The 21,395-nt window shown below is 44.6% G+C and overlaps 3 protein-coding genes across 7 annotated transcripts; 2 read left to right on the top strand and 1 right to left on the bottom strand.

Moving 5' to 3' along the window:
• Positions 1-224: 224 nt before the first annotated feature.
• Positions 225-3,035, bottom strand: LOC307030317 (uncharacterized protein). Of its 3 annotated transcripts, none has more exons than XM_079666659.1 (5): positions 2,993-3,035; positions 2,720-2,811; positions 1,796-1,906; positions 1,260-1,536; positions 225-807 (listed from the first exon to the last, which is right to left on the bottom strand). In XM_079666659.1, the coding sequence occupies exons 1-5, from the start codon at positions 3,029-3,031 to the stop codon at positions 598-600; spliced, it is 729 nt and encodes a 242-aa protein (XP_079522785.1). In that variant the 5' UTR covers positions 3,032-3,035; the 3' UTR covers positions 225-597. The 3 variants fall into 3 exon arrangements, with proteins under 3 accessions (XP_079522785.1, XP_079522787.1, XP_079522786.1); XM_079666661.1 differs by having other exon boundaries at positions 225-776; XM_079666660.1 differs by lacking the exon at positions 1,796-1,906.
• Positions 3,036-4,400: 1,365 nt separating this feature from the next.
• LOC307028754 (E3 SUMO-protein ligase ZBED1-like) lies at positions 4,401-18,015 on the top strand. Of its 3 annotated transcripts, none has more exons than XM_079664032.1 (4): positions 4,401-4,976; positions 12,476-12,587; positions 12,772-13,995; positions 14,109-15,072. In XM_079664032.1, the coding sequence occupies exons 2-3, from the start codon at positions 12,530-12,532 to the stop codon at positions 13,338-13,340; spliced, it is 627 nt and encodes a 208-aa protein (XP_079520158.1). In that variant the 5' UTR covers positions 4,401-4,976; positions 12,476-12,529; the 3' UTR covers positions 13,341-13,995; positions 14,109-15,072. The 3 variants fall into 3 exon arrangements, 2 of the variants coding, with proteins under 2 accessions (XP_079520158.1, XP_079520157.1); XM_079664031.1 differs by lacking the exon at positions 4,401-4,976 and adding an exon at positions 8,784-12,324; XR_013805099.1 differs by lacking the exon at positions 4,401-4,976 and adding an exon at positions 17,817-18,015 and having other exon boundaries at positions 8,811-12,587; positions 14,109-14,362.
• Positions 18,016-18,161: 146 nt separating this feature from the next.
• Positions 18,162-21,106, top strand: LOC307029810 (uncharacterized protein; the record flags this gene model as incomplete). The annotated part of the gene is made up of 11 exons (XM_079665894.1): positions 18,162-18,293; positions 18,352-18,462; positions 18,606-18,710; positions 18,755-18,859; positions 18,904-18,993; positions 19,038-19,380; positions 19,505-19,679; positions 19,860-20,155; positions 20,252-20,418; positions 20,510-20,767; positions 20,879-21,106. 11 exons carry the CDS (start codon positions 18,162-18,164, stop codon positions 21,104-21,106), a joined length of 2,010 nt encoding a protein of 669 aa, XP_079522020.1.
• Between the last annotated feature and the right edge of the window lie 289 nt (positions 21,107-21,395).

The raw sequence follows: 21,395 nt of genomic DNA, 5'->3' as shown, positions 1-21,395 counted from the left end.
CATATATATATATATGTATATATATATATATATATATATATATATATATATATATATATATATACATATATATATATATATATATATATATATATATATATATATATACATATATATATATATATATATATACATATATATATATATATATATATACATATATATATATATATATATATATATATATATATATATACATATATATATATATGTATATATATATATATATATATATTCCATCATCCTCTACCCAACCACCCCCACAAAAGTACCACGTATCTCCAGATGTGTTGGTGTTGAATGTTTGTGATCAACTGAAGGATGAAGTGTTACTTCAATTCTTCTTCAGCTAAATAAACTCTTTAAAAAGCCTCTTGGATCAGCTTGAAAAGCCACAAAGCGTAAAACAGGCTGTTTTTCTGACTTTGTAGAGATACGTGGTTCTCACAGGACAGAGACAAAGATACAAACACATGATGATCTTATAGAATATGATGCATTGATGGAGATTAAACTAGCCAACAGGATATAAAGGATTTAAATGCAACTAATTACTGAATACTTCTTCCACTGCTGAAAGTTAGTATGCATTGTGCCTTATGCTTCCTGACTTGATTCAAGGACCCCCTCTATGTAGTGAACTACAGGACTATAGATGTCTGCCCCAAAACACAATGAAGGAGCAGTAGGATTCAAAAGTTGATTCAGTCCTTCCAGTTCTTCGATGCCCAGGGGAGATGCCAGTTCAGGAACCTGTACTCCAATTTGATCCATGTCTGCAATTTCCACATCTGGAAAATGGACCCCCTGAAATAAAAAAGTAATCGGGTTTGTTAAAAATAATTAATAATAATTTCATTAGTTTTACATTTTTGGGATTGTGGCCTATGTCTTTGTATATCAACAAAACTATTCTATGCAACTGAAACTCAATGTTACATTGTGTTGCATAGCCCATTGTTGGCTTGGACACAAATTGTAATTCTGCTGTAGCCTGATTATGCATATGGTTGTTGCTGTGTACTATTGGAAGATGCCTGGTAAAGTGAAACACAGTGGTCCTGGTAGGCTAAATTCCAGTTCCCGTGTGTTGCATTTTCATTATACTATTAAGAACAGTGTAAGGATTTTGTCAAATAAACATCTAACCAAATACTAACATTGTTATGACTTCTAAAAGAAAGCAAGGTGTGCTAACATTGGCTTCCTCCACAATGGTGAATAAAACACAGAACTACAAAACAGTTTTTCCCCTTTACCTCGAAGTTGTCAGGAGGGCTGACAGGGCTCTGACTCTTCCCGATTTCCCACAGCTGGTTAGGAGTGAGGTTACGTTCTGTTCGGAGTGAATGGTTATTCCAGCCATCTGTGAATGTGTCAAGATCTTCCTGAATTCGGGGCAGAAAGACATACTGAGCACAGAAAAGGTGTGTGCAATTTGCTGGGTCGAGCAGGCCATCCTCCTCTAGGCTGTGGAGCAGATCGTAATAAATACTTGACACGACATTCCACACGTCACGCCACAGGCGCTCTATCCTGAAAGACAGTTGACAAAAATAAATGAATAAATGCAGTCCGTAAACAATTATCACACCTTTACGTTGCAAAAAATGCAAATAGTAACTCAATGGATTTTTCCCCATCCCTAATAACACTAATATGTACATTAATCTCAGCAACAACTTTTAGCACCATAATTAATGGCAGCACGTCACTACTAAGCGATACACTAGCAAAAGATATTTTGACCAAAGAAAGCTTTATGACAGAAGCTCCAACCATACACTGATATTACCTTTGATTATGAACACTTTCCCCTGAGATGAAGCTTCCCCTGCCGCACCCACCAACGTCAAACATATGTCTGGCAATGTCCACATTTTCCACACCTTGGTCTCCTCTGACCCTTGACATGTACAACCATACAGATACCATGTTAAGTCATTTGACAATGTGAAATTTGAATCTCTGTACTCTTAGAGCTGCTGTATCTCCAGTTTTCTAAGTACAGCTATAGCCATTTAACAAGCTTCACTATTGGCTCCTGGCTAATCCCCCAGGGAACCAGCAGTTTGAAAGATTGTGTTACCACAGAAACAAGAGGTTGTAGTATGAGACTGAAACATTCTTTATGGGCACATCACTGGAAAGACCTACACATAATATTGGGAATATGTCATGAGGTCATGTAAAGTCATATAAACAAGGAATGAATAATCCAATCTCATTCTAAGGCCATCCCCATAAGTGTCATCACTGGTAAAGTGTTGTTTCAGAAATGACATATAGGGGGTGCTAGGGCTTTCTGGGCCTTTGCTTAATAGGCACTATATCCCCAACTATCAATTTACAACTTCTGTTGATCATGTAGGCCTATAGACCTTTTTGAAAAGCAGCCATGTTGACATGAAATAGTCGGGTAAACACAGGTGTTACCAGTGATACTAATTAATGTTCTGTTCCATTCAGATCAAACAGTCAGGGTGCTGCTATAGTGCATGTTGGCTCACTGGAAAGGCTCTTTACCTGCTAGTTCATGTCAGTACGGCTGCCGTGACAAAAGTCTACCTTATTTTTATAAAATGGCCTAGACTGATACAAATCAGTGTTCTTTTAACTGTATCAAGTGCACCTGACATTTTTCTTCATATTCAGTATTTCCAATAATCCAATTTTACATGTAAAAAAAACACACACAAAACAAGAAATAGCCTGTTACCTGGATGGAAATCCGTGTTTGTCCACAGCCTCAAGGAAGAACTGCAGAGCTGTTGAAGCCTTGTTGTTATTGGCTACTTGTAGGTACATGATCTATGAGAGCATTTATAGAAAGGAAAAAGTAAGCACCACAGAAACACAGTACTCAAATAACCTATTAATGAATTAAATACTGACCCCATACTGTATGTGCGTGATAATTCACTTTACAAAATGGCATTTAATATCAATTCACTTTTGGTCAATTGTAAAATAAACTCCAGGAAGCACGAACCTTTCTTGAAAATCCATCAATTCCACCAAATATTACCATACCATACCTGCAAAATAAAAAGGTATTAATTGCTTGATGTATCCACACCACATCTTGTCCCACAAAGTCCTTTGATGATTGAAATAATCTTCGTGTCCATCGCCAGACCCCTTTTTGAGGTGTTGTGCTGAATAACATGATGTGGTCGGCGCCTACATAAGATGACCCGCACAATGTAAAGTGAAATGTTTATCTTTGGCTACAATACTGCTTGTGTTTACATGATATAAAACATAGCTGAGGAAGAGCATTTATTGTTATAAATATGTTATTTGTGTCCTAAATATTGCTGATTGGTCTTTTAAATGAATGAAGTAAGGCTAATTTTGGCCTGAACTCGAGCAGTGAGGCATGTGTTTCAGGTTCAAGCTTTTGAAGTTCTGCCCTTTTCATGCAAAAAAGTATAATGCATGGACTGTAGAGTATATGAAAAAAATATAGAATTATATTTAAACAAATAAAATAATTAATACATAAATCAATCATATACTGTAGAGTGTATGATTGATTGATTTTTAAGAAAACATGAATCGCTCATCGTCTATTGCAGCGGGTTGTAAGGAGCATTTGTGTTGAGTAGGCCTTACAGTTATTTATGATTGATTATGAAGATCGTATGGTTAGCCCACTTTACCGTTCCTTTTCTGTTCACTTGCTTTATTTTCCAGCTGACGTGAACACAAGTCGGATTGGAAACTGAACCTTTTCGACCTTTGGCTAACTAACGTTACCTTCCTCTCCATATTAAATGCCCGGGGCATTATGTCAGGAAGCACCCGACAAAAGTGTTGCATTAATTTCTTTAACATTAACGTTACTCATTCAAACGGCACAACAACAACAAACGTTAATTTAGCCAACAGACTGTAGCTAGCTAAGACAATAGCAAAGACCACATCAACTAGCTAGCGTTAAATATACAATTTAAGTAACTCAGGGATGCACACACAGCTGTCTTGATATATTTAGTTAATTACGATGTAACGTTAGTTAATTAAAACTGTAGTGGCATGTTCCGTGGTAGCATGTAATTAACCCACCTGTGTCCCACAAGAGTTCGCCTCGGGCTCCTCCATGTTGACTCCCGCAAGCACGCTCCAAGTGGCGCAGGTCAGCAAAACGAACGCGTTAGAACCTTGTGTCCTATGATTGGATGGTCAGTGGGCTACGTCCCGATTGGCTAGTCAGTGGGCAACGTGCTGATTGGCTAGTCAGTGGGCAACGTGCTGATTGGCTAGCATACTCAGGCGTAAAAACAGGGTCAAAATTCGTACTCGTAAATAGCAGCTTGTAGCTTGTAACTTCAGGTTCGCACACACAGATAGGAAATGTGTGTGTCCGTATCTCAGACTTTGTGAAACCTCACTGTTGTAAACATGGGCGCGGGAAGGGGGGTGCTGAGGGCGCTGCAGCACCCCCTAGCGGCAGGCAGAGGGTGCGGAGCTCCCCTGTCTGAATTATTATTTGACGGTTATTGCTGCTCCCGCTGTGCATAATCTGTGTAATATGTAGCCAATAAATTCCACATTGTTTGTAAAATAATATTTTGGCCTGCCCCGAATGTTTTTTCTGTAGCCCCGGACAATTCTACCTCAATAATATAATACATTAACCGTGCTTTACGTGAACCTCATCAAGACACTAGAAAGGACGGCAGGACTGTAATTTCCCGTGTTCAGTGAATGCAACAGAGGCAAGACACCAGACCAATCAGAGAGTTGCATGGAAATAAAAGTGCTTGTGTCATTCAAGCTCGCGGCTCTGTGTGTGTGCGGAAATAGCGCATTTACTGTGTGTGAGAGAGGGGGAGAGAGAGAGGGACCGGTGCCAGCAGCAGGGACCGTGTTGTTAGCATCTGGTTAGCTAGCTGCACTAACGGACATACGGAGCTGTTTGTTCCACAACAAGCTGGAGGAGAGCTCTCCTCTCAGACTGAGAGGCTCAGGTGAGCTAAAGGACTCTCTGAGTGTTTAGATAGTTAACTTTAGTCTAAGTTATCTCAGTGGGTCTCAAACGGTTTGGTCAAAAATTATTCAAAAGATTATTTCCGCGGCACACCTTCATATGATCATTATAGTTAGAAATAAAATAAGAGAATAAAGGAAAAACAGTTATGAAATACTATATGGCAGTAAAACAAGAATACAGTTTGAAAGGGGAGTGATTTGTAGAATATCCATAAAGAAAAAGAACATCTGCTAACAGTTGTGTTTCATCTGGGTGTTGAGAGATGTGTTAAGCTTGGGTGCACATGAATCGCGTATGAACAATAAGTAAATCAGACTCGGTATTCTCTTCAGCATGTCTCCGGTAAGTTTATTCACAGACTGACAACAGTCAACGTAGTGACGTCACATTAGGACGTACCTTCATACAAGAACAGAATAACAGTGCGACTGCTACCGTAGTACACAGACTAAGGGCGTCATCAAATAATAATACTTAACACCCCCACTCGCTCTTAGCTTACTGGGTTACCTGAGAACAAAACAAAATAAGGCTTCTTTTTCTTTTACCTTAACTATGTTAACTCTTTGCCCTTCTAGGTGCCAAACATATCCTGAGCAAACCTCTTTAGCTTTATTTTGGTGGCTGGTTTTGTCATCACATCAGCGATCATTTGCTCAGTAGGACAGTATTCCAAAATTACCTTTCCACTATTTACAGTCTCCCTTATGAAATGGTACTTAATATCAATGTGCTTGCACCTTTGCCTGTTTACTGGGTTTCTGGCTAGTGCTATAGTACCTTGGTTGTCTTCGTACACCTTTGTTTGTGCATATTTGTATTTGTCTATACCTCTGAGTAATTGTTCTAAGTAGATGTATTCCTGTATGGCTGATGCTAAGGCCATGTACTCTGCCTCGCAGGTAGATAGTGCAACCGTAGGTTGTTTCCTTGCCTTCCATGAGATCAAGGAGCTTCCTTCACTGAGACTGGCACAATATCCTGATGTACTACGTCTGTCTGTTACGTCTGATGCCCAGTCAGCATCACTGTACACTCTCAGACCTAGTCTATCTGTGTCATTTCTCTTAAAGCATAACCCCTGTTCTGCTGTACCTTTAAGGTATCTGAACACATGTTTTACTGTGTTCCAGTGCTCTTCAGTTGGTTCAGCAAAGTGCTGAGATAGTTTACTGACCACAAAACATATATCTGGTCGAGTGCATGTGGACAAGTAGATTAAACTTCCTACTGCCTCCCTGTACTTTCTTGGCTCTTTAATGTTTTCAGCGTCTGCTGTGTATTCTAGTTTTGGCTCACATGGTGTGTCTCTGGACTTGCAATCCTGCATTTCAAATCTCTCCAGTATTTTGCTCACATATCTCTTTTGAGACATTTTGACTTGACCTTCTGTTTGCTCAAAATCTATACCTAAGAAATATTTCAACTTTCCCAGGTTTTTCATTTTGAGCCTTTCAGTGAGCATCCCCTTTACACTTTCCAATACACCCTCGTTGCTGGCTGCTATAATGAGATCGTCAACCCATATTATTAGGATTACCTTTTCGCTGTGCTTTTCTCTTGTATACACACAGTGATCAGCGGGGTTTTGTACAAAACCATTTTCAGTCAAACATGTATGTAACATAGCATTCCAGTTTCTGCCTGACTGCTTTAAACCATAGAGAGATTTGTGCAACTTGCATACTAACTCTTCACCTGTTTTTGACTGTTTCTCATAACCTTCTGGTTGTGTCATATATATTTCACAATCAATGGGTGCATGTAAATAGGCTGTTTTAACATCCATTTGGTGTAAGATTAAGTTCTCCTGTGCTGCCTTTTGCATGAGTACTCTTACACTTGTCATATCAGCTGTGGGTGAGAATGTCTCATCATAGTCGATTCCTGGTTTCTGACTGTAGCCTTTAGCTACAAATCGCGCCTTGTACTTGTCTGACCCATCAATGTCACTCTTGAGTGCGTAGACCCATCTACCCCCCACTGCCCGTTTGCCTGGTGGCAATTGGGTGAGGTTGAAGGTCTCGTTCTCCTCCAGTGATCTCATCTCCTCGTTCATGGCATTTTTCCACTGCCTTGATTTGGGTGACGCTATGGCGTCCTGGAAGGTTTGAGGAATGTCGCATACTGCTCTGTAACAAAAATCCATGCATGTTTGCAGTTTGTCCTCCGTATCGTCAGTCTCAAACTCCTGTAAGTGAGCTGGTCTCCTCCTGGTTCTGGGTGGGTTTTTTCTGTTTGGAGTCTCGGTGACTTTACCCGGCTGTGTACGTTCAGTCTGTTCAGGTAAAGTCCCAGAAGCACCACTTTGAGTATCTTGACCTGGCACATTTCCCACATCACATTCATCAACAACATTTTCATCGCTGTCCTTGACCCTGGGATGTACATCACTATCACCATATTCATTGTATGACTCTGGTGTTTGTGTTTCCTTTTCTTTATCCCCCTTTGTTGTGAATTTTACCAATCTGTGCTTTTGGACCCTCTCTGTGTCTGGATAATACACCAGGTAAGCTGGGCTATTTTTATCATAGCCTATGAAAACACCTTGCTCACACCTAGGGTCGAGCTTTCCCTTCTCTTGTTTGTAAGCAAAACACACTGACCCAAATTTCTGAAGTTTGGATATATTTGGTTCTTTGCCTGTGAACAGCTCGTATGGCGTTTTCTTTGTGCGCCTACTGTAACACCTGTTCCTTACATAAGCTGCTGTCTGTATGGCGTAGTTCCATAGTTTATTTGGTAACTTGCTTTCTATCAGTAAGCATCTGCCCATATCATAGAGAGTTCGCCAACCTCTCTCTGCTGTACCATTTTGGTGGGGTGAATAGGGTGCAGACGTCTCGTGTCTAATCCTATTTTTGGTTAACAGTGCCTGGAAGTCTCGGCTTGTAAACTCAGTGTCGTTATCTGAACGGATACACTTAACTTCTCCGTAAGGTGCTATGTCTGCTAAGAACCTTTCTGTGGCCTGCACTGTATCACTCTTGGACCTTAGAAAATACACAAAAATAGTACCAGAGTAGTCGTCTGTAAAAGACTGTGTATATCTGTGCCCTTCTATGCTTGGTGTTGACATGGGACCGGCTAAGTCTGTGTGGACTAGTTCTAAGGGCATCTTAGCCTTTTTGTCTGGCTCCCTATTTCTCGTTTGGGTGAACTTGCCCTGTGTACACACTTCACACAACTGAGCTGGTTTGACTGCACTTCCTCTTATCTCCATGCCTTTCACTACACCTTGTAAATTTTGTACATCTTCGTAATTGCAATGACCCAAAATTTCATGCCAAGTTTGCATGTCGTGACACCCTTTACATTGGTCAACATTCCCCTCAACAGTTGGTAAGTAATACAAATTTACACTTTCATGGATGTCAAACCTGCTGCCGTCTTTGGTAACCATGTGACTGTCCCCTTTCTTGAAGGTGATTGTCGCCCCTCCGTTTGTTGCTCTTGCCACCGAAAAGATGTCATGTGGGTATGAGGGCATGTACAGTGCATCCCGTAGCTGTACTCTGTGTTGTCGTCCGGCGTCGTCTAATAGACATATCACCGCCGTTCCTCTTCTCTGTGCTGTTCCATTGCACTTGGTCCCGTCAGCTAACTCCACTGAATGAGACTCGGGCTGGAATGAATCGTCGAAGCTTTTAAACTTTCTGATATCGTTCACGATGTGGGATGTCGCTCCTGCGTCCACCATGATGCCTTTCATCTTCACGTTGTCTGGTGGTTTCCCGCTCTTTGTGTGCTTGGCCTTGAAGAGATGGTCTTGGTCGTCATTCTGTTCCTCTGCGACTTTTCTGGCACCATCTTCTCCCCCCTTTTTCTTACAGAGTGATTCATCGTGTGTATTCCTTTTGCAGTAACCGCACCACACTTTTCGAAAACATTTTCTTGATATGTGTCCTTTTATTCCACACTTGTAGCACGTCACATTGGCATCTTCATCTCTTCTGTTGCTAGCGTGCGTCTTGGTGCCTCGGCCTTGCCTTGCACATGTTTTCATCACATTATCTGTGGATTCTGCTGTGTTCATTTTCTCCGACTCTTCATAGACCCTTAATCTTCTTCTAAAGTCTGTGAACGTAACGTTATCTTCGTTCTGTGTTACATGGACGGCGAATGGCTTGAAGGAGTCTGGTAACCCATTTAGTATCATGGCTATGGTCAGTCCATCACTCATGGTCTCGCCTGCATCTCTCAGGGCTGTAATCACGTTCTCTGCCCTTATCATGTAGTCGGTAACACTCTCGTTGTCTGCCATGTGCAGCCTCGTTAACGACGTGTATACGTTTATTATCCTCGGCTTGCTTTTCCCTGAATAATGTTCTTTCAGTATTTTCAGAGCCTTCCTGCCGTCATCTGCGGCCTCATGTCTTATTAGCGACAGGCTCTTATCATCTATCAGCCTTATTAGCTCAGCATAGCAATCAGCATTCTTCCTTCTATCTGCATCTAGCTGTTCTTGATCAGCACCGGTGGGCTCATGTAAGATAGTCTCTTTTAGCCTCAGAGTATGTAAGCAGCCTAGGAATCTTGTTTCCCAAAGGTCATACTTATCTTCACATCCTTTGAATAAGAGCTGCGGTGCCAGGAGACCTGTTGCTCTGCTTGCCATTTTTGCGCGCCAACTTTACCGCGAGGGCTACTAGCTTGCTAATATACTTCACTTGCTAAGCTAGCTTGTTAGCTTAATTGGCTAACGCGTAATACGTCGCGTAACACTTCTTCCGATAATCTAACTCACTTATCTCCAAGTCGGTTTGTGTCCAACTCTGCCTGGGCCCATAACCTGTTAAGCTTGGGTGCACATGAATCGCGTATGAACAATAAGTAAATCAGACTCGGTATTCTCTTCAGCATGTCTCCGGTAAGTTTATTCACAGACTGACAACAGTCAACGTAGTGACGTCACATTAGGACGTACCTTCATACAAGAACAGAATAACAGTGCGACTGCTACCGTAGTACACAGACTAAGGGCGTCATCAAATAATAATACTTAACAAGATGTATCCATAGATCTCTTAATGTTGCTCTCAAAGTGCACCAGATTGATGCTTTTAACTTCAATATTTAAAAAAAATCTTCCCGGGGGAGCATCCCCCCGGACCCCCCTAGAGGAGGTGAGGTCCGCTCCCCACTCGTAAAAAATAGCACTTTACCCCTGCCTATATGCCGTGAGCTGATTATCGAGCCTTCATTGTAACAGTCACGGGTTTACTGTGTGTTTGCGTGTGGGGAGTTTTTTGTGCGTGCTCTATAGTGCCCGTAATAGTGTTCACTGGAGTCCAGCACCTCAGCACCCCCACTCAAAATACCTTCCCGCGCCTCTGGTTGTAAATATCCTTGCACAAAATATTTCTACAGCTGCAAAATGTTTTTACACGAGCAAATTATATCTGTGTGCACAAAACTTTTTTACACATGCACAAAATCTTTTCACATGCGCACAACAGGTGATATACAACTGCAGACTGTGAAATAATTTGTGAATATTATTGACCCTAATTTGATTCCATAGTGGTCGACCAATCGCCCGATTTGCACGAGCCCCATTAACTGTTTTATAGTTAACATGCAGAATTTTCTGCAGCCAATGTAGCGATTCGGGCTGCTGAGATCTAGAATAGATCTGAATTCCCCTGTCTTCCTGAGAACCAGGAAGTACATGGAATAAAGACCATTTTCTCTGTGCTGAGGGTGCACAACAGACACAACCTGTTTCTGCACCAGAGCCTGAATCTCTGCTGAGAGGAAACCAATCTCCTCCTGGGAAGACAGATTTCCTCTCGCATGCCCATAAAAGGAGATGTGACGCTGCAAAACTGGAGTGAATAGCCCCGTTTCAGCGTCCTGTCCATCAACTTTGTTAGCACATAGCTGAGTTTCCATTCCCCATAACATTGTGTTAATGGAAAGCCCTCAGCTGTGGGGCAGCAGCTATGAAGCTGTGATACTCTCTGGTGACCCGTTCCGCCGCAAAACTCCCCGTGAAGGCAAGATTTGCCCAAGGAGGGTCGACACAGCAAGGGCTGATTATTTACTGAGGTCCCTGAACGCACCGCCGTGCGCTCTTCTGTGAGCGCGCACTCCACCATAATGCTGTTTTACCACTATGGTAAACAGCATTTAATCGGAGTCTTTATAGGCGTAATGTGTTCTACTGAAGTCCCTGAACGCACCGCTACGCACTCTTGTGTGAGTGCGGGCTCCGCCATAATGCAGCCTTTACAGCTACGGTAAACAGCATTAATTGGAGTCTTTGCTCTAGGTGTAGTGTGTTCTCTGACAGCAATACGCCGGCCACAATGTCCCTGCACTCGCATAGCGCTCTCCTTTAGATAGCACTCCCTGCGGTTCATCCCTGTCATCTGCGCATGCCCACTAGCCACCTCCTTTACAGAAGCTACAGCTGGGGCAGCGAATGGGGAATTTGTACGGTTAACATTGTGTGTAAGTGTAGCATTTGTGGAAACAAAAGACACTCAGGTTTGGATACAGATCAACCTCATTCTTATTAGAAAACATAGTGATCTGTGCATTATACAGGGAGGAGGCGGGATTCGCCCTCTCGTCCCGGGCGGAGAGATTTTCTCCCCCCGCCAGGTCAGTCCGTGAAGACGGGCAGCCCGTCCCCGTGAGTGCCGGCACGCCGGTTCCACGGGGTGGGCTGAAGTAGTGATGGCAGTTTGACACTGAAGCTTCGAACGGAGCTTCAACCCTGGACTTCCAATTCCATAGAAGCAGTGCTTCGAAGCTTGCTTCAAATCACGTGACATGTGACGTCCGAAGCAGCAACTGCTTCAAATCACGTGACATGTGACGTCCGAACCAGCAACTGCTTCAAATCACGTGACATGTGACGTCCGAACCAGCAACTACTTCAAATCACGTGACATGTGACGTCCGAACCAGCAACTACTTCAAATCACGTGACATGTGACGTCCGAACCAGCAACTACTTCAAATCACGTGACATGTGACGTCCGAAGCAGCAACTGCTTCAAATCACGTGACATGTGACGTCCGAACCAGCAACTGCTTCATTTCCTGAATGAATCAACTCACTGGTTCGCCGTCCAATCAGGTGATTCAATGCACTGCCTCGTCTCGATTCTGACTGGTTGAAACTGTTTGAATTTGAGCGTCACTTAGGAAGTGACACTTTATAAACGCTAAAAAAAATTCACAATTTGGCAATCTTTGGGATTGTCGTCGTAGTTTGCATTGTTGCTGTTGAGTTGTTAGTATTGCGTTTGGATCATTATGGAGCCAGCCAGGAAGAGAGGTCGTTCTGAGATGTGGGATCACATGATACGGTTGGACAACTACAGTATTATAGCTATGGTTTATCTCAAATCTATATTAAGTAGCATTAAAGTACAATTATGTATATGATCAATGTAGCCATTAGGCTATAGCTTTATAAACTGAAATTGCATTTTTATTTACAAATGCCTTTCTCTACAGGTTCAGTGCTTGGTGTGATCAACTGAACTGAAGTATCATGGGAATACTTCCTCCATGTTTAGGCACTTCAGTGCCAAACATGGAGCTGCTGTGAACCAGGGGAACATACATGGTATGTATTATATTATTATTAACTAGTAACACTAACACAATATGCTATGACTGTATTCCATGACTCACAAGCATAGACTGCTCACAAGTCTGCTTCCTTTGAGTGCAATTTCACATAAATTCTTTTTTTAAATTCTTTTTTTGGTTTTGTTTTTATTCTTTATGTCTTTATTTATTTGTTTCAGTGGACCGGAAGCGAGAGCTGGATGGAGCTCTTGTGAATATGGTGGTGAAAGACTTGCAGCCTTTTTCCATCGTGGATGACTGTGGCTTCAAGGAGCTTGTGGCCTTGCTTGATCCTAGATACACTCTTCCATCCAGACGGGTTCTAAAGGAGATGGTGGTCAAGCGCTATGAGGAGGAGATGACGAAGGCCAAGGCTGTCATGCAGAGGGTAGAGGCTGTGAGCCTGACTGCTGATATCTGGACCTCCATTAATATGGACGCATATCTAGCAGTGACCTGCCATTATGTGGATGACTCTGCGAAGCTGGCCACAGTGCTTTTGGGAGTGCTGCCTTTCCCTGAAGCTCATACAGCGGTTAACATCACTGCTGCAATGAGGTCTCTCATGGAGGAATGGGGCACTGAAGGCAAAGTGACCTCTCGTGACGGATGCAGGAGCAAATATGGTTGCCTCTGTCAGAAGTTTAAATCTAAGAAATGCACTTTGCTTTGCTCATTCACTCAATTAAGTGGTGAAGAAATCTCTGGATGCAACTCCTGGCCTACAAGACCTTCGCACAAGGGCTAGAAAGGTAGTCACGTTCTTTAAAACTAGCACAACAGCAAAAGAGAAGCTCAGAGAAGTGCAGGAGCAGATGAATCGCCCTGTGCTGAAGCTTATTCAGGAAGTGGACACCCGCTGGAACAGCACCTACCTAATGCTACAACGCCTTTTCAAAGAGAGGCCGTCAGTGGGAGCAGCTCTTGCGACGCTGAAAACAGATGTGAGACCTCTGTCCTCTGAGGACTATGAAACAGCAGATGCATGCCTGAAATTGCTCTCCCCTTTTTCCAGGCAACAGTGGAACCTCTCCGAGGAGAAGAGAGTCTCAGGGTCCAAGATCATCCCAATGACGAAAGTGTTAATGCTATACTTGTACGACACAATTGGAAAAACAAGCCACGACACAGCGAGACTACTGGGACAGAACATGGTGTCAAATATGCAGAACAAGTTTGACACCACGGAGAGCCAAACTGCATTGACCCCGTCAACACTGCTGGATCCTAGATTCAAAACTATTGGATTCTATAATCAAGTACAGGCAGCGGCATCAGTTAAACGACTGACAGCACTTTGCACACAACTGAGGAAAAACGCACCACCTGACACACCTACAGAAGAGCAGCCCCCACATCAGCTCAACCCGCACCAGCAAATGTTGACAATCCATCATCCACAGGTAATGTTATAAATAGTTAATTGATCAAATGCAGGACAAAATAAGTACAAGTAAAAAAGGATACACATTGAAACCTTTCAGTACTGATGATTACAGTCATGTTTGTCTTTCAGGTCTTAACCTTTGGGAAACTCTGGACAGAGATGCTTCTGAAGCGAGGACGGCAAGGGATGCCACAGCAGATGCTACAGTGGAGGTGCAGCGGTACATGACTGATCCACCGCTGGAAAGATCGAAAGACCCACTGGCATACTGGGTGGACCATCAAAATGTGTATCCCAATCTGTTCAAACTGCCGAAACAATTTTTATGCATGCCAGCATCATCGGTTCCATCTGAGCGAGTGTTTTCAAAATGCGGGGAAATTGTAAGCAAGAAAAGAAATCAGCTCAATCCAAAAACTTTTGAAAAAATAATGTTCCTGAATAAAAATCTTTTGAGTGTTCCCCATCCCACATGAACACCCCCTGCCAAAGTTACACAAGCACACCATAACCAACATTAGCAGCTCTGCTCGAGAAACGGGAGCCCGCTTCCAGCGTAATACGCTGGCAGTGGACCGCCACGGCCAAAGCCCCCGATCGCTCCGACAACGCGACGTTTGTAAAATAGCCGGACCCCCCGGGGGTCGCCCCGGCGTGCCGGAAAATACCAAGCCCCCCCCCGAACGCCCCCACCCCATTTTAGGCGGCAATCGACGCGCTATGCCCCTTTGGGACCCTTTCCCTTCTCCGACCACCAGGGGGAGCTCTCGTCTGTGTCCGGCAACTCGATACGGGGGCCCACTCGGCTCTGGGCGGGGTCCCAAAACTCGATACGGGAGCCAGCTTGCAGCATATTTGACAGGACTACTTGTACACACTTGTCTGTGTATTTATACACGGGGGGGGGGTCCCAAATCTCAATATGGAAGCCCACTCTCCTGGGGGTGGTCCCACAAATCGATATGAGGGCCCATGGGGAGGTCCCACAAATCAATATGGGGGCCCATTACAGCATATTTATATTGATGTACTTGTACTCATGGGGTGGTCCTACAACTCGATATGAGGGCCCATGGGGAGGTCCCACAAGTCAATATGGGGGCCCATTACAGCATATTTATATTGATGTACTTGTACTCATGGGGAGGTCCCACAAGTCAATATGGGGGCCCATGGGGAGGTCCCACAAATCAATATGGGGGCCCATTAGACAATATTTATATTGATGTACTTGTACTCATGGGGTGGTCCCACAAATCGATATGAGGGCCTATGGGGAGGTCCCACAAATCAATATGGGGGCCCATTACAGCATATTTATATTGATGTACTTGTACTCATGGGGAGGTCCCACAAATCAATATGGGGGCCCATTAGAGCATATTTATATTGATGTACTTGTACTCATGGAGTGGTCCCACAAATCGATATGAGGGCCCATGGGGAGGTCCCACAAATCAATATGGGGGCCCATTAGAGCATATTTATATTGATGTACTTGTACTCATGGAGTGGTCCCACAAATCGATATGAGGGCCCATGGGGAGGTCCCACAAGTCAATATGGGGGCCCATTAGAGCATATTTATATTGATGTACTTGTACTCATGGGGTGGTCCCACAAATCGATATGAGGGCCCATGGGGAGGTCCCACAAGTCAATATGGGGGCCCATTACAGCATATTTATATTGATGTACTTGTACTCATGGAGTGGTCCCACAAATCGATATGAGGGCCCATGGGGAGGTCCCACAAGTCAATATGGGGGCCCATTAGAGCATATTTATATTGATGTACTTGTACTCATGGGATGGTCCCACAAATCGATATGAGGGTCCATGTGGAGGTCCCACAAGTCAATATGGGGGCCCATTAGAGCATATTTATATTGATGTACTTGTACTCATGGGATGGTCCCACAAATCGATATGAGGGCCCATGGGGAGGTCCCACAAGTCAATATGGGGGCCCATTAGAGCATATTTATATTGATGTACTTGTACTCATGGAGTGGTCCCACAAATCGATATGAGGGTCCATGGGGAGGTCCCACAAGTCAATATGGGGGCCCATTACAGCATATTTATATTGTACTCATGGAGTGGTCCCACAAATCGATATGAGGGTCCATGGGGAGGTCCCACAAGTCAATATGGGGGCCCATTACAGCATATTTATATTGTACTCATGGAGTGGTCCCACAAATCGATATGAGGGCCCATGTGGAGGTCCCACAAGTCAATATGGGGGCCCATTAGAGCATATTTATATTGATGTACTCATACTCATGGGGTGGTCCCACAACTCGATATGAGGGCCCATGGGGAGGTCCCACAAATCAATATGGGGGCCCATTAGAGCATATTTATATTGATGTACTTGTACTCATGGGGTGGTCCCACAAATCGATATGAGGGTCCATGGGGAGGTCCCACAAATCAATATGGGGGCCCATTACAGCATATTTATATTGTACTCATGGAGTGGTCCCACAAATCGATATGAGGGTCCATGGGGAGGTCCCACAAGTCAATATGGGGGCCCATTACAGCATATTTATATTGTACTCATGGAGTGGTCCCACAAATCGATATGAGGGTCCATGGGGAGGTCCCACAAGTCAATATGGGGGCCCATTACAGCATATTTATATTGTACTCATGGAGTGGTCCCACAAATCGATATGAGGGTCCATGGGGAGGTCCCACAAGTCAATATGGGGGCCCATTACAGCATATTTATATTGATGTACTTGTACTCATGGGGTGGTCCCACAAATCGATATGAGGGCCCATGTGGAGGTCCCACAAGTCAATATGGGGGCCCATTACAGCATATTTATATTGATGTACTTGTACTCATGGGGTGGTCCCACAAATCGATACGAGGGCCCATGGGGTGGTCCCACAAGTCAATATGGGGGCCCATTAGAGCATATTTATATTGATGTACTTGTACTCATGGGGTGGTCCCACAAATCGATACGAGGGCCCATGGGGTGGTCCCACAAGTCAATATGAGAGCCCACTTCAGGGCTCCCACATCTCAATACGGTATAATGCAGGTATACCTATGGGGATTTTGGCGATGTCCCACATCTCTATATGATTTATAAGTGGTTTGGTTTATTATAGTGACATTATATTTAATAATAATAATGCAATTTTTATAACTATTAAATTCCACACCAAGGAGCTGAGCTACTCCCATTCCATGGCCCCACAAGTGGCGCTAAACTTACTTGAACAAAAGTATTATATATAGACTCCACTATAAAGTAAAAAGACATTTCTCTATCGTTTTGGCGATTAAAATTATTGACAACAAAACACATCAAATCACATCTACAAATCAATACGAAGCTAATGAAACCACTCTCAGACTCCTAGCGTGTTTACAAGTTTGAAAACGTAGCAATTGCTTTTCACATCACACCATTGTGTTTTAAGCATTTTAACGCTACATGTTCATATGTTTTCCGTCATCAAAATGTAAAAACGACATATCCAATCAAATCTACAGATCAATAGGAAGCTAATGAAACTATTCCGAGACCTCTAGCATGTTTAGAAGTTTGAAAACGCATCCAACGCTTTTTTTTTCTGCCGTGAAAAACTTTAATTTTATTATGTTTTTAATTAATGTTTTATTATTGTACTCCCATTGTGTTATTTAATATTGTAGTTATTGCCTGTTCAGCACTTTGGTCCACTGAAGGTTATTTTAAATGCATGACTGTGCTATATACATAAATAAAGATTGAGATTTAAGCACTGCCATATACATGAGTTATACAATATTATGTAATAACAATATAATATGCCATCACTTTTCAGGCCTAGAAGAGGAGAAGGAGGTGGAGGAAGAGGAAGGAGAGGAGGGAGAATGCCAGGTTACCAAGCTGAAGGCTGAGGTGGCCAACCTGAAGGCTGAGGTGGCCAAACTGAAGGCTGAGGTGGCCAACCTGAAGGATGAGGTGGCCAAACTGAAGGCTGAGGTGGCCAACCTGAAGGATGAGGTGGCCAAGCTGAAGGATGAGGTGGCCAACCTGAAGGCTGAGGTGGCCAACCTGAAGGCTGAGGTGGCCAAACTGAAGGCTGAGGTGGCCAACCTGAAGGATGAGGTGGCCAAACTGAAGGCTGAGGTGGCCAAGCTGAAGGATGAGGTGGCCAACCTGAAGGATGAGGTGGCCAAACCTGAAGGATGAGGTGGCCAAGCTGAAGGATGAGGTGGCCAACCTGAAGGCTGAGGTGGCCAACCTGAAGGCTGAGGTGGCCAAGCTGAAGGATGAGGTGGCCAACCTGAAGGCTGAGGTGGCCAAACCTGAAGGATGAGGTGGCCAAGCTGAAGGATGAGGTGGCCAACCTGAAGGCTGAGGTGGCCAACCTGAAGGCTGAGGTGGCCAAACTGAAGGCTGAGGTGGCCAACCTGAAGGATGAGGTGGCCAAACTGAAGGCTGAGGTGGCCAACCTGAAGGCTGAGGTGGCCAAACCTGAAGGATGAGGTGGCCAAGCTGAAGGATGAGGTGGCCAACCTGAAGGATGAGGTGGCCAACCTGAAGGATGAGGTGGCCAACCTGAAGGATGAGGTGGCCAACCTGAAGGCTGAGGTGGCCAAACCTGAAGGATGAGGTGGCCAACCTGAAGGCTGAGGTGGCCAAGCTGAAGGATGAGGTGGCCAAGCTGAAGGATGAGGTGGCCAACCTGAAGGCTGAGGTGGCCAACCTGAAGGCTGAGGTGGCCAAACCTGAAGGCTGAGGTGGCCAAACCTGAAGGATGAGGTGGCCAACCTGAAGGATGAGGTGGCCAACCTGAAGGATGAGGTGGCCAAGCTGAAGGATGAGGTGGCCAACCTGAAGGCTGAGGTGGCCAACCTGAAGGCTGAGGTGGCCAAACCTGAAGGCTGAGGTGGCCAAACCTGAAGGATGAGGTGGCCAACCTGAAGGATGAGGTGGCCAACCTGAAGGCTGAGGTGGCCAACCTGAAGGATGAGGTGGCCAACCTGAAGGCTGAGGTGGCCAAACCTGAAGGCTGAGGTGGCCAAACCTGAAGGATGAGGTGGCCAAGCTGAAGGCTGAGGTGGCCAACCTGAAGGATGAGGTGGCCAACCTGAAGGCTGAGGTGGCCAAGCTGAAGGCTGAGGTGGCCAAGCTTAAAAGACAAGCTAAAGAGCTAAATGATAGCTTTGAGCTTTCACAGACTTATAATAGGAATTTAAAAAGAGCCTATGTTAGGCTTAAGCGAAGTGCGGTGAAGGCAAGCAAAAACTCTGTGATATTTGGCACTGCGGATGTACTGGAGTATTCCCTCCCACAGACCTCAGAAGCGGACGAGGGGTCCTCTGAAATACCTTCTGGAACAATCCTGTGTCCCCCCTTCCCGGACCACATCCGCGCCCTCAGTGAGTGCATCTCTCCCTACATATGGTAGAATAAATGCCATGATCATTATAGAGATCATTTGTTGTCCATTGTCCACATGTGTTAATCGTCTGGTAAGAGATTGTTTTCCTATTTTTTTTCCAGACACCTTATTGGAGGAGTACAAGGAGCTGCAGGAGGGACCTCACCCAAATGCCAAGCTACGCAACAATGTGCAGTCCAGTCTGCACAGGATAAGAAATGTTCTTGGCTGGATGAGCAAGGGGCAGTCTGGACTTGCCAAACTGGAATTCCTGAACAATCAAAAACGTCTTAAGGGGTACGTGACTCAATTATTTGTAGCTTAATTGTTGTCACACACACACACACACACACACACACACACACACACACACACACACACACACACACACACACACACACACACAGAGGTCAATAGAAAAAATAATATAACAGGAGGGTTAATGATTATCTTTGTGCTTGTTTCTTTGTATTGTAGATGGGCGGTTTATCTCGTTGATTGCGGGATGGCAAGGACCACCAGCCTGCATTATCTGAAGAACGTCAGGCAGTTCCTGGTTTACGTGAAGGAGACCCCACCTAAAACCTCGCGCCTCGGCCAGAAAGACCTGGTGATGGGCATCAGGTATCTGAAGGGTGCGATAAAGGGATGGAACCGCCATGTTGTCCAGCACCAGATGAGCGTGAAAGGCCGTAAGGACGTGGTTATGCACACGGTGGTGGAGCTCCAACAGTGCCGCAGATTGGCACTGTTGGCCATCCCCAAACTGCTCTGTAAGTTATAATACATATGTTATAATTAACAGGGTGATGTAGCAATTCAAATCAATTGATGAAATAACACATATTCTATTTCCCTTGTCATTGCAGCAAAACTGGAACAACTCCACACAAATTCGAGCCTGTGGAAGCTGCAGGGGTACGTGGCTGCCTACCTGGCCTCCCTCTATGGGCACCGCCTGGGAGTGTTCATCAACATGACGGACCTTGAGGTCAGCGAGGCAGTTCATGGCGATAAAGATGACTACTTGCTCAAAGTAAACACTTGATTTCTCCTATTTTTTCAAAGTATATTCAACCCACATTCCTTGTATGTGTAAACTTAATTGTCATTCTGATTCTGAATAGATGACACAGCACAAGACTAATGAGGCCTTCGGAACCGCTAAGATGCTACTAAACAAGGAGGAGTACGGCTGGCTCCTCAAATTGATCGCATTTAAGACAAAGTATGCATCAACAAAAAAAATGTCACCGTTTGTGTTTTTCAACACCACATTTGGAAGGAATCGCAACCTCACAGAGCACCTACAGATGGTCTGGTCGGAGATGCAGTTGAAGGGGGATGTCAACTTCATAAGCCTGCGGACCGCCGTCGCCACCTTTGTAAGTGAAATGACACTAATGTAATACTGTAACTGATCTACTGTGCTCACTTTTACCTCACCTAAGCTTTGCATTCTGCTCTTGTGTCTTTTCTGCCTTTGTCTGCTTCAGGCAAGAGACAGACATGGCGAAGACTCTGTGCAAAGGAAGAGCATGGCGAGGTTGATGTGCCACGACACGGCGACGGCCGACAGACACTATGCCATGGACCTCTCCGTCGAACAGGCCCGCATTGGTCGTCTCCTCTTCGAACAGGCGCAGGAGACGACCAATTCAAGGACTCGGCCTCAGACTGAGGTCATTAAAAGACAAGAGTCATGTATAATTACTCATGTATAGTGCAGTGTATAGAAAGATAACTGTGTTCTCTTTTATGATCCAACAGGAGGAGGAGGAGGAGGAGGAGGAGGAGGAGGAGGGAGGGAGGGAGGAGCAGGAGGAGGAGGAGGGAGGGAGGGAGGAGCAGGAGGAGGAGGGAGGGAGGGAGGAGGAGGGGAAAGGGACGAAGAGGAGGAGGAAGGAGGAGGAGGAGGGAAGGAGGGAGGAGCAGGAGGAGGAGGAGGAGGGGAAAGGGACGAAGAGGAAGGAGGAGGAGGAGGAGGAGGAGGAGGGAGGGAGGGAGGAGCAG

The sequence above is a fragment of the Notothenia rossii genome, assembly GCF_949606895.1.
Source record: "Notothenia rossii genome assembly, chromosome: 2".
In the NCBI taxonomy this organism is placed as follows: Eukaryota; Metazoa; Chordata; class Actinopteri; order Perciformes; family Nototheniidae; genus Notothenia; species Notothenia rossii.
This window is presented reverse-complemented; position numbering and strand designations above follow the sequence as displayed.